The sequence below is a fragment of the Clarias gariepinus genome, chromosome 23 (assembly GCF_024256425.1).
Source record: "Clarias gariepinus isolate MV-2021 ecotype Netherlands chromosome 23, CGAR_prim_01v2, whole genome shotgun sequence".
NCBI classification, from domain to species: domain Eukaryota; kingdom Metazoa; phylum Chordata; class Actinopteri; order Siluriformes; family Clariidae; genus Clarias; species Clarias gariepinus.
In genome coordinates, this window is record NC_071122.1 from 24,092,689 (window position 1) to 24,108,240 (window position 15,552).

A 15,552-nucleotide genomic window follows, 5' to 3' on the forward strand; every position below is an offset into this window, starting at 1 on the left:
ACTATGATGTTTGCAGATGACATTGTGCTCTGTAGCGAGAGCAGGGAACAGGTGGAGGAAAATTTGGAGAGGTGGAGGTATGCTCTGGAAAGCAGAGGAATGAAGGTTAGCCGCAGCAAGACGGAATACATGTGTGTAAATGAGAGGGACCCAGGAGGATCGGTGAGGCTACAGGGAGCAGAGGTAAAGAAGGTGCAGGATTTTAAGTACTTAGGGTCAACGGTCCAGAGCAACGGAGAGTGTGAAAAGGAGGTGAAGAGGCGGGTACAGGCAGGTTGGAATGGGTGGAGAAAAGTGTCAGGTGTGTTGTGCGATAAAAGAGTATCAGCGAGAATGAAAGGAAAGGTGTACAGGACAGTGGTGAGACCAGCGATGCTCTACGGCTTAGAGACAGTGGCGCTGAAGAAAAGACAGGAGGCAGAGTTGGAGGTAGCAGAGCTGAAGATGTTGAGGTTCTCTTTGGGAGTGACAAGGATGGATAGGATTAGGAATTAAGTGGCGACCCCTGAAAGGGAACAGCCGAAAGACAAAGAAGAAGCTCACTAGTTAGGCGGCCTCCACTTCAGATATGCGAAGAAGCGGGGCCGCCTAACTAGTGAGCTGATGTTTTGGAGAAGCCAAGTAAAAAGAATGGCAATCAAACAGAATAAAATTAGTAGCAGCACTAACTTGTGCTAGTAATTATTATGGTGGTCAATGTTAATTGAAATAATGTTTCTCAGCATTATTTCGTATTAATATTGACTACCATAATAATTAAAATAAGTAACTAGTTTACTAGCGTGAGCTAATGCTGCTACTGATTTTATTTTAGGTTACCTGTTCAGTTTTGCCATTTCTTTTAAAATATTGTCTTTATAGATTTATATGCTTGTCTTGATGTTCTTTTTTTTTCGTTTCTTTGTTTTACTAATATGACCCAATATATGTTCAGTGATACTTCAAATAATATGTTTAAATAGCATTGATTTCTGTATTGTGTTATATTTTTATACTAGTAACTGGTGTTAAAAATGTAACTCCACATTAATGAGCCAATGGGGGCCAGTCGTGAATAGCTGACACTCAGTGACAACCAATGAAATTGAAGCGTTTTTGCTGCTTAAAACGTGGTGTAGCGTTGCTTAAATAATAGTATAAACTCGTCCTGACCCTGGTTCAAATCCCGCTCTGGGTGAAAATGTAATAAATGTGAATCCTTTGTTTTACACTTTTTGCTTATGATTATCATTAAATTATAGCAACTGTGAGGTGAGTGCTAATGCATTTCATAGCTTAAGAAAAAAAAATTCTGAATTGCAAACATGCATTTAGTACTGAAGCATAACTTAATAATGTAATGGCTATATCGTGGCATTTTAGCGCATAACACCGGCATTTTGAGCACTGGCTGGGAATCGAACCCGGGTCTTCCGCATGGCAGGCAATTAATCTACCACTGAGCCACCAGTACCCGCGGGTGCGTTACAATAATAATAATAATAATAATAATAATACAAAAATTGGGAGAACTACTACTAATAATAATAATTCTGAATGAAAATGAAGAATAAATACATATCAGTTTGAGCTTGACACGTTTATGAGCTCTGTCGCTTGCTGTCAATGGGCGCCTAAGAGACATAACATTTTTCGGCCTTAGTAGACACACAATACTTTAGACTGAAACACGACTGCCCCCTACAGGTATTGAAGGGCATTTTCACAGCTTCCCGCGCGCAACCGCGGCAAGTCGTGGGATCCCTTTTCCGAAAACGTGCGTTTTTAAAGGCCAGATCTGTACAGAATGAATGACGTCACAGGCGGCAGTGGCATTCGCAGATGGAGGAATGTACACAGCCGTTATTATCACATGGAAGAATTCTCTGGGTAAATAATATGGGCGAAGTCCGACAGCCAACAGTTCAATATCTGGACTACAAACGCGCTCCTTAACAGTCACATGACCGGGGTTACACCACACGTTGTTGATGTAAACAGCCAGCCCCCCTCCTTTCCTTTTACCGCTCTCTCTCCTCGTCCTCGAATCAGGCACATCACTGTGTAACCAAGTCTCTGTAAAACACATCAGACTGCACTCGCGGAAGATGTTTTCAGTCCTTAACAAAGCTGTCAAGTCGTCCATCTTATTGTCCAGAGATCTCACGTTGCCCATGATGAAAGACGGGACATACGGCTTGTACTTTCTAATTTTTTCCCTATGCGCCGCGCGTTTCTCTTCCTCTTTTGCTCCTCTGCGCCACTTCCTTCCACCTCTGCATCCTCTTGTCGTCCTCCTCCGTACAGTGGGAGCCACGTCAAACAGCCGCTTGGAGCATGATAGGTCCATGACAGGACCATGATCGATCCGTGCACGGAATGTGATCCCCCGCGATGACGTAGTTAACGATGCCCCTCCCCATAAACGCCCCCATGCGCTTTCTAAAAAGATGGTTGCAATGCTGTATAATTCCGCCAGATGGAGCATTGACTGCTTCAGTTAACTGCAGTGTCCAAGCAACCGGTTACTATATTTAATATATAACATAACTTACGTCAACATAGTTTCATAAATTGATGATGTGGTAAAAATGAGGAATAAAAAACGATTCATAAAACAGATTTAAATCACTCAATACACAACCCATGATGCTTATGCTATTTTTAATTAATGATTAATTTAATTAATTAATAAAACTACTTATTGCAATATTTTTCATGACATCATTAATAATCCTTAAAGACATGGTAACATCTGTAATTTATCTATACCGGTCGTTGTAGGTACGGAATACAAATGCGGGCTATGTACAGTATTTTACATTATGGTGTATTTTATCTATTTACGTTTAATACACTGGTAGATAATATTTTGCTGCAAAGTAAAGCTTAAATTTTAACTTCTGCTTGAGTTTGTTTTATTTGTTATATTTTTGATGTTTTTGCTGATGTTTTTTTTTCGCTGATAGTCAAAATTGGCATAACAAATCGATTAATAACGCATAATATCTGGAATAAATATCTGTTCATACGGATCAGTATGTCTTTAGTCATTTAACCAGGATAACGTCCCCCATCAAAGATCTGATGGGACATTAATCACTTATCACTACGGTGAATAGATGCGGCAGCAGAGACAGACTAAATCCCCATAAACATTCACACTTGAACACAATACTAACAAAACTAAACAGTTCCAGAGGGTTAGTGACTGTTATCAGGACAGAAATCACCTACAGGATACTACTGTAATTTTTACTGCTTATATATTTTTGACTTAGTTTCATTTGGTTTTACGCGATTTCATGTTTTATTTGTTTGTGTGTGTCCGTGTGTGTGTGTGTGTGTGTGTGTGTGTGTGTGTGTGTGTGTGTGAGAGAGAGAGAGCGTGCGCGCGGGAGAGGGCTTATATTGTGATTTACCCAAGGTTACTAAAGACTGGCTTACTACTACTAATAAAAATATTTCAATGTAATCCATGGGTCTCAATCACAAAATCAGCCAACGCTGTAAACAGATGACAAGACAAATTATATAGGCTACTCTGAAACGTTAATTTGAACATTTAAAAAAATATATATATAAAAAAAATACGGGGCTTCTCAGTCTTTCGTTAATTTTACTACTGACTCGAAACCAATGTGGCTTATTAAAGATGCACTGTTTTATTGGACATGGCTGTTTTGTAATGTTCTGCAGAATAAACACTGTCTACGGTTCGAATATACTGTAAACGTCTCAAAGTCACGTCTCTAGATCCTTCTGCAGTAATGTTATCGTGGTGTAAATTATTAACGTATCGATGTATTTCACTTGCAGACAAAATAGTCTAGTAACGAAAGTAACGAATTTGTCACTACTCTCCTCCTACGCAGCACGGCTAAAAAGATAATAAAAGTTACACCAATCCTGCCATGACGCTACCCTGCCCATACACAACACTGGCTGGGGAGATGAACTCAGACTTTACAAAACTTACTATTATTTCATGAGATGAAATTAAGCTAGGATGAAGAGAACAGAAGTGAACACCCCTCTGTGCAATATCTACTGTAAGTAGAGTGTAACTGGAGCAGCCACAAAATGCCCCCCGTCTAACTCTGATTAGGAAAAGCTCACGGACACCAAACCTGCAGCACTTTGGTGTAATTTTTATTATCTTTTTAGCCGTGCTGCATGAGAGAAGAGTAGCGACAAATTCGTTACTTTTAATAACTTGATGTTTGATTGAATATTATATAATTTCCAAGTTTGATAGTGTCGATTTTAGAGTGCATTACGTGCGATGCAAAAAGGAAGTAATAACACACCTCTGAACGTCTTTTGTCTTGTAAATGATTATCTTCGTTCACCTTCCAATCCCCCACAGCGCACACACTGTTGCTATGTCTGTTGGGGCACTTGGTTATACACAGCACTTTAATGTATGAAACACTTACAGTGGTGTGAAAAACTATTTGCCCCCTTTCTGATTTCTTATTCTTTTGCCTGTTTGTCACACAAAATGTTTCTGATCATCAAACACATTTAACTATTAGTCAAAGATAACACAAGTAAACACAAAATGCAGTTTTTAAATGATGGTTTTTATTATTTAGGGAGAAAAAAAATCCAAACCTACATGGCCCTGTGTGAAAAAGTAAATGCCCCCTGAACCTAATAACTGGTTGGGCCACCCTTAGCAGCAATAACTGCAATCAAGCGTTTGCGATAACTTGCAACGAGTCTTTTACAGCGCTCTGGAGGAATTTTGGCCCACTCATCTTTGCAGAATTGTTGTAATTCAGCTTTATTCGAAGGTTTTCTAGCATGAACCGCCTTTTTAAGGTCATGCCACAACATCTTAATAGGATTCAGGTCAGGACTTTGACTAGGCCACTCCAAAGTCTTCATTTTGTTTTTCTTCAGCCATTCAGAGGTGGATTTGCTGGTGTGTTTTGGGTCATTGTCCTGCTGCAGCACCCAAGATCGCTTCAGCTTGAGTTGACGAACAGATGGCCGGACATTCTCCTTCAGGATTTTTTGGTAGACAGTAGAATTGATGGTTCCATCTATCACAGCGAGCCTTCCAGGTCCTGAAGCAGCAAAACTACCCCAGACCATCACACTACCACCACCATATTTTACTGTTGGTATGATGTTCTTTTTCTGAAATGCTGTGTTACTTTTACGCCAGATGTAACGGGACATGCACCTTCCAAAAAGTTCAACTTTTGTCTCGTCGGTCAATTACTTTTGTTCTCATTTGTTCCTGAATTTCTTCGGATCTTGGCATGATGTCTAGCTTTTGAGGTGCTTTTGGTCTACTTCTCTGTGTCAGGTAGCTCCTATTTAAGTGATTTCTTGATTGAAACAGGTGTGGCAGTAATCAGGCCTGGTAGTGACTACAGAAATTGAACTCAGGTGTGATAAACAACAGTTAAGTTATTTTTTAACAAGGGGGGCAATCACTTTTTCACACAGGGCCATGTAGATTTAGAGTTTTTTTTTTCTCCCTTAATTACTTAAACCTTCATTTAAAAACTGCATTTTGTGTTCAATTGTGTTATCTTTGACTAATAGTTAACGGTTTTTGATGAGCAGAAACATTTAAGTGTGACAAACATGCAAAAGAATAAGAAATCAGGAAGGGGCAAATAGTTTTTCACACCACTGTACTTCCTGGTTTGTTTTATTTTAAATATTGCTTATTACCTTTTCCCGCAAAATAAACATTAAACATAAACAACATGTTATCATTGTGTAAATTATTAATTATATTGGTGTCTTTTAATTAAGGACAAAAACAGACCCTGCGCTTGTGTTTAGGACTGATGCTGAACAGCTGTGTTAATAGGTTTAATCAACGATTTACACGACAACAGTTAAAGCGTTTGTGGATGAGAGGTGTGTGTGTGTGCGCGCGCGCGCTCCTGCATTTCTCCGTTGGTTTAACACAAACATTTGCGCACAGACAAGTAAGTCTGAAGTAACCACCCCCCCCCCACCCCCACCCGCCAAAACCACACACACACAGAGCAATTAGCACCATGTCACAGTCAGTATTCTCCACTGAGGTTTCTTACCTTCCACTCCTTCTAAGTTTGTCTTTGCTCTTTCAATTTAGTTCTTAAAACCCCCCCAAAAATTATACTGAGAAAAAAATTATTATGGGTCACATAATCACAAACACAAACTAGCACAGATACATATGATCAAGTGTTTAACTGTTGTTTTCGTTTGTTTCTATAACCAGTAATAATAATAATAATAATAATAATTATTATTATTATTATTATTATTATCATTATTATTAGCCCAACTCTTTGACTATTTAAAACAATGTCGGGTCCCATTTTTTGCACATTGAAGTTGTTGGTTTAAGTAAATGTATTTTTAAATACACAAACAATCCCCCAACAATTAAAACACACACACATGACTTTAAAAATAAAATTTATTCTTCCAAAACTAGTCAAAGGTAAAACAATAATTTGTATAAAACAGGTGAAAACATGTTTAATTTTTGCTTAAAGGTCATTAAAATACCCGAATAACACCAGCTGCTTATCAGTCTCTATCTGGTTCTTTTATATTAAAATATAATTTTTAAAAAATATTAAAGATTGAACTGTTTAATTCTTTGTTTCCCCCCTAAAGTATCAGACGTTTGGCAATTCTATGTTCAGAATATACAGCAGACCTGACCAAACATCATTCTAAAGCTGTTGCACTGTGACATCATCCCTCCTACAGCTCCCTCAACAGCTTGTTTAGGCTCCTCCAGTAGCTTCAAAAGGCCAACCGTCATCCTAGAATTTAGTGAAGACAAAGATAAATAAACTTTACAGAATATCTAGTTGTAATAAATATAAAAGATATTAGTAAACCTACACCACAGAGTGTGTAAAATACTGTTTTGGGGAATTCTGGAATGTAAATAAACTGGGATAACTTTAACCATTGAACTTTGTTAGTGTTAACCACTGTCTGTCTGTATTATCGTCTGCATTAAATTAAAATGCGCTTTTCATACAAATAAGTTAGGCGATATAACACTCGTATATATTAGTTCATCTCTGAAGCCAAACTATAACTTCCCGAGTACTGAAGCCCCCCTCACCTCCCCACACACACACACCTCCCCCTCCCCCCACTCCCTAACTGATAAACACTTCAGAGTTTTTATCCAGCTCGGTAACTAAGCGCTCACGCTACCGCGCAAAGTCACGGCCAAATTGAGAAAAATATAAACCGGGTTATGAGCGTTTAGCTCGCAAGCTCCTGTACATCTATCCTCAGCTTGTGTCCTTCATGAACTGCATCACATAATATTCACAGATATAACCTGCAGATTAACTCTTACCCAAAGAATAAATAAATGCTGAATTTATTCAGACAACACGCGGTCAGACTCTAAAGGCATTTTTATAGAGCACAAACACTCTTCATCCGGTAGTGCAGCTTTTGTAATAGGGACATTAATAGTATTTTCGAAGCTTTAGTGTCTTTTTTAGTTGAAAAGAAGTGACATTGTGAGTTTGTGACACTGACAGTAAGCTGTAATGTTAACTCCAGACTTGGTAAACAGATCATTAAGTTATCTAAAGTTACATCTGACCGCTGCTGGTGCTGCCAGTGATTTTCAAAACGGCTGGTAAAAAACTAAACTGGGAAATAAACTGTAAACTAATCCCAAACAAATTTTATAAATGAAAACACCACTTACCGCGAATAGTCCATTAAGCCGCCATCTTCATCTCTAGTGCAGTTTGGCAGCGTCAGTTCGGCGGGGGTGGGAGCGGGTTGTCAAAATCACGTGATTGCAACTCAGCGCAGCTAAATTGCTGCCTTGTGTTAACGTGTCCTTGAAAACAAAGCACCATCTAGTGGTGGAACCAGGTAAATGCATAAATAGGGCTTGAATGGGCGTGTTTACTGTGAAATCTTGACACGCCTTTCTCGAAGGAAAAGGAGGGGGGACTACGGCGTGCATAGGGCAGCCGTACGCCATTCGTACGCAATTCACACGGCCGCAAAAAATCTTACACAAAAAATCTTACACAAAATGCAAAAAAAAAACACAGAAAAATGTAAACTCACTTCGCTTGGCTTTCCACTGACGCGCCTGGAAGTACGTGTGACTCAGCCGGTGTTTGGTTTGTTCATGGTGGCAGTAGAGAACTGAGAATTCTGTGCTAGACTAAGTGGTTTTCCTGTGGCTCACATGCTTTGATTCTTTGTTACATTTCTTTTTGAGACGAGTGTGTCATGTATCTTTAATACAAAACCTCATAATTTTTCTTTTTAATTATTATTGTATGTAATGCTTACATCTTTCTTTTTTTAAGCTAAAACCTGCATGTCATTTAAATCTATAGTGAGTTTTATTATTCATTTATTATTTACTAACCAAGAGTTATTTATTTCTAATGAACAGACAGGCGGTAATAATGTTGGTCACTCAGGGTTTATTAAATAAACAACCAGTCAGATAATTTCACAATAAAGTCACATTTCATTTAGCTACATGAAGGGCTGAATGTTCTGTTAAACACTAGACTGTGTGGTTTTCCTGTGGCTAATTTTGTGCTTCTTTATTCTGTTATTTTGAGACGAGTGTGTCGATGTGTTCACTTCATCCAGTGTCTGTGAAATGGCTCTGCTCGTCCTCCTGCTCTTCTTCCACCTGATTCTGGACATTAACTCTCAATGTGAGTCGATATTGTGGTGCTGTGAGTCGAGGGATTTGTTTTAACAGATGTTTAAAAAGCTAAAGATTTCTAGAGATACTTCTGCATTTATTCGCAAAGACTACGACAAAAATCAGTTTCATCTTTAGTCTGTGTATTACAGTAAGTATTCTGTGTGTGTGTGTGTGTGTGTGTGTGTGTGTGTGTGTTTGTACTTTAGATGATCCTCAGCCCCGGCTGTTCGTGTCTCCTGAAGTTCTCACAGTGAGCGGATCAGCGCGTCTTCACTGTGATGTTCCACACAGTGTTAAAGTGTCTCAGTGTTATTTCTACCCAGAGAGAGACGACACAAGTATAAAACTCTCTCCATCATGTCAGCTCTCAGTCACTGGTTCTGAACTGATCAGGTGGACAGGACACAGCTCTCCTGGAACTCTTCATATTATTTGTTACTACGCTGTAGATAAATCAGGGATTCGTACTCCTTCTCCTCACTCTCTCCCAGCTCCAGTCACAGTGCGGTGTAAGATCTATGTTATACGTTTTGTCTATCTCTGTATAATGTACATGTTTAATGCGTATTTAATTTCATTTATTTCTCTGCAGATCAGAAACCGGTACTAAGTGTCACTCATGATGATCAGTTTGATGAATTCAGACTTGTGTGTGAAATACCAGAGTCAGAGTCAGTAAGAGCTGATTTTAGCTGTAATCTCTACACTGGAGAAAATCCTCAGCCTTATCGAACCCAAACATCTCAAAAGAGACAATCTGGGAATCTGGTTTGTATTTTTACAGCAGAGAGAAATGATCTGTTCAGACGTCTGCAGTCAGTAAAGAGTGATGAAGTGAGCTGTGATTATTCACTGATCTCTGACCCGACTGCTCGCTCTCTAATGAGTGACAAATACAACATGATACGTAAGTTATGCTTAAATACCACGACAGAGCTTTATTTACATTGTTTTGAATATTTTACATACATTTGAATATTTTAAATATTTTTGCATGTCTTATTTTGTCAGATTTCTTTCCTACACTAACATACTCGCCCACAACTGAAGAACCCACTGCAGGTCAGTCGATCAAGTTAATTTATTTTTTTTATCTTAGAACTTTGTGTTGTCACTTTTACTCTGATCATGTGTATTAGTGTAGTAATGCAATACAACTGCATAAGGTTACTCTCTGCATGAGTGTGATCACCACAAGAAGCTCGATGGCCGATTGGCATTCACACACTACAGGTAATTTAGGAACGCCAATCAGCCTAATCTAGTCTTCACCACTAAGAGATAAAATTTATCTCTATGGTTGAGGGTTCGATTCCCACCTCAGGGTCGGTGCCCATTGAGTTTGCATTTTCTCTCCATGCTTGGTGGGTTTCCTCCAGGAAGAGTCAGAGTCAGTAAAAGCTGATTTTAGCTGTAATCTCTACACTGGAGAAAATCCTCAGCCTTATCGAACCCAAACATCTCAAAAGATGTCTAATGAGTGACAAATACAACTTGACACAAGTTATATTTAATCACATGAACAGGCTTTTATGTGCATGGCTTTATACATATGAATATTTAAAAAAAATATTTTTGCATGCCTTATTTATCAGGTGTCTTTCTTACACTAACACACTCATCCACTGCAGGTCAGTCGCTGACGTTTCCTTATATGTTATAACTTTGTGTTCTCACTTTTACTCTGGTAGTTTTTATTAGTTTAATGCAACTGCATTACTGTTGTGCATTTTTAATGCAACCAGCTGGTTAAATCAGATTTGCCTTTTGCTCTAAAACTACTTTCAGTATCTCCTTTGAATCTTACTCTGTGCATAAGAGTGTATGATCACCACAAGAAACACATCTAGTGAATAATCTGTAATATATAGATTTATAAATATTTTATAGTTCCCTTACATGGTATCATTTGTATTGGCTTCACATGTTTCCAGGGTTCCAGGGCTAACCCTAGTCATCAACTTAAAGTAAACCGAGCAGTGATTTTATTTACAAAATAGCTTTTGATTTACTATAATATTGTAACGGGTGCTGTGTGGGCTTTGAGAAACGTAAAGCGACAGAGGTGATCAGGTGGGAAAAGGTCTTTTAATAAAGGAAGACAGAACAATCACTTACATAAAGTAAATAAGGGATAGCAACACGGGTTCCAAGAGAAACCAAAGGCTAAGCAAAACAGGATCTAAACTGTACAATAACTAAACTAAGGCAAGGAGTTAACCGTGACAAATATTTGTTTTCTGTAGCTTTTAAAGTTTACTTTTATCTACTTAAACAATCACCACAAATATTATAATAAAAGTTATAAAGTTATAATAAGTTTTATTTAATCACATGAGCTTGCTTTTGTAATTTTTTTAATTTGTTTAAAATTCTTCACATGTATTTTTGCATTAGGTTTTTTTTCTACATTCACACGGTCACCCATTAGTACTAAAAAATCATGTGAGTTAATTTTCATCTGCTGCTGTCTAATGCTGTTTTTTTTTATCACAGAGGGTTAATCTACACATGTATTTCAAATGTTAAACTTTTTTATGGTAAAATTTTATGGTTAAGTCAAGAGAATGGACAAATACTGTACAGGGTCGGCCATTTATATGGATACACCTTAATAAAATGGGAATGGTTGGTGATATTAACTTCCTGTTTGTGGCACATTAGTATATGTGAGGAGGAAAATCTTTCAAGATGGGTGGTGACCATGGTGGCCATTTTGAAGTCGGCTATTTTGGATCCAACTTTTGTTTTTTCAATACGAAGAGGGTCATGTGACACATCAAACTTATTGGGAATTATAAAGCAGTTATTAGCAGTTTACATACTAATGACACGTGAGGAGCGGATAGAAATTGTGTGTTGATGTCCGGTGAACACAGTAACCGGGTCATTGCAGCAGATTTCAATGCAAGACACCCTACGAGACCACCCATCTCCCATGCTACAGTTAGCAAACTGCTAATAACTGCTTTATAAGTGGTCAAAAACTTGTAAATAACTCATGAAACCATTGTTGCCAATACCGTTGTCCACTTTTTGGTAGCGTAGCCACAGTCCCAAAGTGTCTCCATTCGCCTAACTGTCGACTTGTGAATTTCTAAAGTATTAGAAATCTCTTTGTACTGTAACTCTTTTCAGCTTCATAAAAATTAACAATTCTTGATAAGAGATCCTCTGAAAGCCCCTTTTGGCGAGGTCATGGCTTAAACATAAAAAGTTTAAATAGTTTTTAGTCATTTAAAGTAGCTCTAGTCCACACTTCCGAACTCATGCTCTTAATAAGACTCCGGGTTCACTAACACCAGTTAGCTTTTTTGAGGTCATTTACTCAGGGATTCATATTTTTTTTTCCCACTTGCACTATGATGTTTTTCTGTTTGTTCTCATAAAAAACATGAAATCAGAATCAAAATGTTTTTGTGTTATTATTTTAAGCACATCTAATTTGTCAATTCACATTTTTTGACAAATTAATGCAAAAAACGAAAAAATTGCAAAATGTTCATATACAGTACAGTACTTGTTAAACATATTGCCACTGTATGTATATATACAGTGTTAAACTGCTATTCCTATTAATAAATATATATTTACACAGTTAAACCTTGACAGGAGAGGAGAAGGCAGTGGTTGGGGAGGGGGGGGGGCTGTTTAGGATGACTTTAACACACATACCCACGTGCACACACATGTGTTTACCGATAGAGACTCTGACTCAACCAAGCACATGTGCTCACACATACTTAGACAAATGGACACACACAAACATTAGACATAGTCAGATGTGTTACATTAAAGTCAAAAAGTGCTACATAACATTTACCTATCTATACGTAAAAGTCCACGTAATATAATGTGATACAGTGTCCTTCATTAATTAATAAAAATGGCTAGCAAGTTGCTCTGGTATAAGGAGAATAAAACACTTTATTTATCTACGTGTGTGATTTTATTCAGGGTCACTGCTTAGCGTCCTGTCAGTTACTGGTGTCTGTGTTTTGCTGGTTGGACTGGTGATCGTCTGTCTCTGCATCCGCATCAGTAAGTCTTTAACTTCATCTTTAAGCAAAATTTTTGACACAATTGATAAATTTGATTGTGCTGATAAAAATGTGTTTTTGTGGTTTTAGGGAAGAAGAAGCCTGCAAGGTTAGAGCTTCACTGCATTCAGCTGAACACTGTGTATATAAGTGTCATGCACACATTTTTACACACTGTGAACTTAAACTGCAACATTGCACATTATCTTGCCAATAACTGAACATGGTTCTAAACTGCACTACATTACTTTTCAAATATATTTCATTTTACTATATATATTTTCCTATTTTTATTATATATTCTTATATTTTTTATATTTCTATTTTATTCTACTCTTTTATTTTCATTATTTTATTGCTTCTATATTATGTAAATTTAAAAGTTTTTTTTATTTTCTTATTCGCACTAAAACTTTTTTTTGAACCTTTTTTTGTAATATAAAGGTCAACGTATAAGCATTTCACTTCATATCATACTGTGTATGTTTGTGTATGTGACGAATAAAATTTGAATTTGAAGTGTATAATAGCCGTGTATTTCTGCATTATTGATTTTGTTTTTCAATAGATGTAAATTGAACAGGAGTCACTGTGATCAGGGTATGTTTATGACTATGTTTACGAATCAGCAGAAAAAGTATAAAAAAAAATACATAGATGAAAAAGTATTGTTTCTTTCACTTTAGGAGTCATGATGTCCATGTCTGACAAGAATAATGTAAGTAGCATTTCTGCTTCATAAATAAGGCACTGTGTTTTATTATGAATTAATAAAAGTTAATATATTGTTAAAATTAGAAGGAATCATAAAGTTTACCATTTTTTTCCTGCTGTTTAGTCCGGCTCAGAAGCTGCTGAAACTTCAGAAAATTCTATGATCAGCTCAGTACATTCACGGTCTCAGCCTTTAGGTAAATTATACTGAAATTTGTAAATATGAATATGAAATGCGGGCCTTGTGACTGTAGTCACGTGATTAACAGCTCGTCTGGTTGCATCAAGCAATTTCACATATGACTGAGTAATCAATAAGGTGATCTGAGCAGCCCAGAGGGCTATTAAAGCTATAAAGAAGGAGGTGTTGAGGTCAGACACTGGATCTAACACTAAACAGAGAGAAAGAGTTTGCAGAAACACTCAGGTCTCAAACATCCATTAAGTGTCGAGGTGAATTAATGAAAGTCTAAATCTACTGAACCACTGAAGGTAACTGGTGTTTGGGAACCAATCTTCTAGTTGATAGATAATTGATGTGTTTTATAATTTTTAAAACATTAAGAACAAGACTTATGTTTTCCCCCTTAAAGTAAAAATCTAATCCAGTAAAGAATTATTGATGTAGCTGTCTGAAACAGTTTTATAATCTGAATATCATGTCACTATGTGTAAATTTTTCAGACCCCAGAGGAGACAGGAAAACACTGGTGAGTAGGCTGATAAATAAACTGTTAGGCCGCTCTCTCGTCAGGGTTTAGAGATTTCTGCAGCACAGTCAGGCGTGTGTTCAGCAGTGGGTTTTGCAAAACAATCTAATCAGATTATACTTACATATGAACGCATGACAAGTGAATAATTATCAAAAAGAGACACTGATAACATCTGACATTTTGTTTTGTTTTAACAGGACAATGTTATTTACGAGCATTACTCCATCTCTGACACGCAAGTGATCGCTAAAACTGAAGACCCAGTGTACAGCCTGCCGCAAAAACACTGATCTTTATTACACCTTACAGATTATATACTGTTATATACAGTATTTCTTTTTCTTTCATCCCTTAATGTAAGAGTTTTCTTTTCGATTTAAAATGGCTCGAGATCTCCTCGTGTGTAATTGTGGCGTGACTGAATAGAGCTCATAGACTGAGTTAATCAGCTGATGCTTTTACATGTGCCTCAGTTTCACCAGCTGAATGTGAAGATGTCTCAGCAAGTGGAGGAAGCTACACATAGAGTTACAAATAAACATGAGCTTTATAAGTGCAGTGCCATGCTATATGAACAGCTGTAATGTAACAGATGTTGGGATTATTTGCGTTAATTAAATGTCTTTTCTAAAACTGTAGAAATAGAAATAAAATTCTGATCTTAAATGTCTTCATCCAACATTAAAAATGGTAGTGGAAAAAGGAAGTGACCCTGCCCTTCCTGGCAGCAAAAACCTCAACCAGGTGCTTCCTGTAGGTGTGGATCAGACCTGAAAAAATGTGTAAAAGCTCTAAAAACGGAGGTATTTAAATGAAAGATGCACAGACACAACTTTCCTTAGCTTACATGTGCAATGACTGGTTTATCAGCATAACTTCATACAATGCAAATCACAAATATGGCAAAAACAAATGGCATTATGTTCTCACAGATCTCTCAGGACAAACAATACAGTACTTAATTGCAAGAAACAAATGATCTATAAATAAAATAAAATAAAAAATGTAAGCTATAAAAATATACATACATACACTACAAAAATGTGAAACTCATAAATAATGTGAAACAGAATAAACAAACAAAAATTAAAGATACTGCAATTCAGCTTGTTCCTACTGTACTATACTCAGACTCCCAGTCAACACATACATCAATAACAGTTCTTTCACTCGGTGATATAGATTTTGACAGTATACCTACAACATTTTACAGAATTTGTTTTTGTGAAGCTGCTTTGAGACAATGACCATTGTTAAAAGCGCTATATAAATAAAATTGAATTGAATTGAATCCGCCATGCAGCTGTTACTATGGTTACCGTGAACCATTACTACAGTATGTAGACTACCATGCGGTTAGCATAACAAGGCTAATGTGGTTAGCATCATTCAATTTATTTTATAACTTCTTAATAATTAA

General features: G+C 37.1%; 1 protein-coding gene and 1 long non-coding RNA gene across 2 annotated transcripts in view; both read left to right on the top strand.

Annotated features, from left to right (window-relative positions):
* The first annotated feature begins 8,614 nt into the window (after nucleotides 1-8,614).
* LOC128510943 (uncharacterized) overlaps nucleotides 8,615-15,552 on the top strand; it is a 42,127-nt gene continuing 35,189 nt past the window's right edge. Inside the window, exons 1-4 of the mRNA XM_053483484.1 lie at nucleotides 8,615-8,672; nucleotides 8,872-9,003; nucleotides 9,115-9,174; nucleotides 9,258-9,572. Of these exons, the coding sequence (XP_053339459.1) occupies nucleotides 8,615-8,672; nucleotides 8,872-9,003; nucleotides 9,115-9,174; nucleotides 9,258-9,572 (565 nt within the window). The remainder of the gene's footprint in view (nucleotides 8,673-8,871; nucleotides 9,004-9,114; nucleotides 9,175-9,257; nucleotides 9,573-15,552) is intronic.
* LOC128511221 (uncharacterized) lies at nucleotides 13,544-14,466 on the top strand. The gene is made up of 3 exons (XR_008356169.1): nucleotides 13,544-13,616; nucleotides 14,104-14,129; nucleotides 14,330-14,466. It is a non-coding gene; the product is annotated as an uncharacterized LOC128511221 (long non-coding RNA).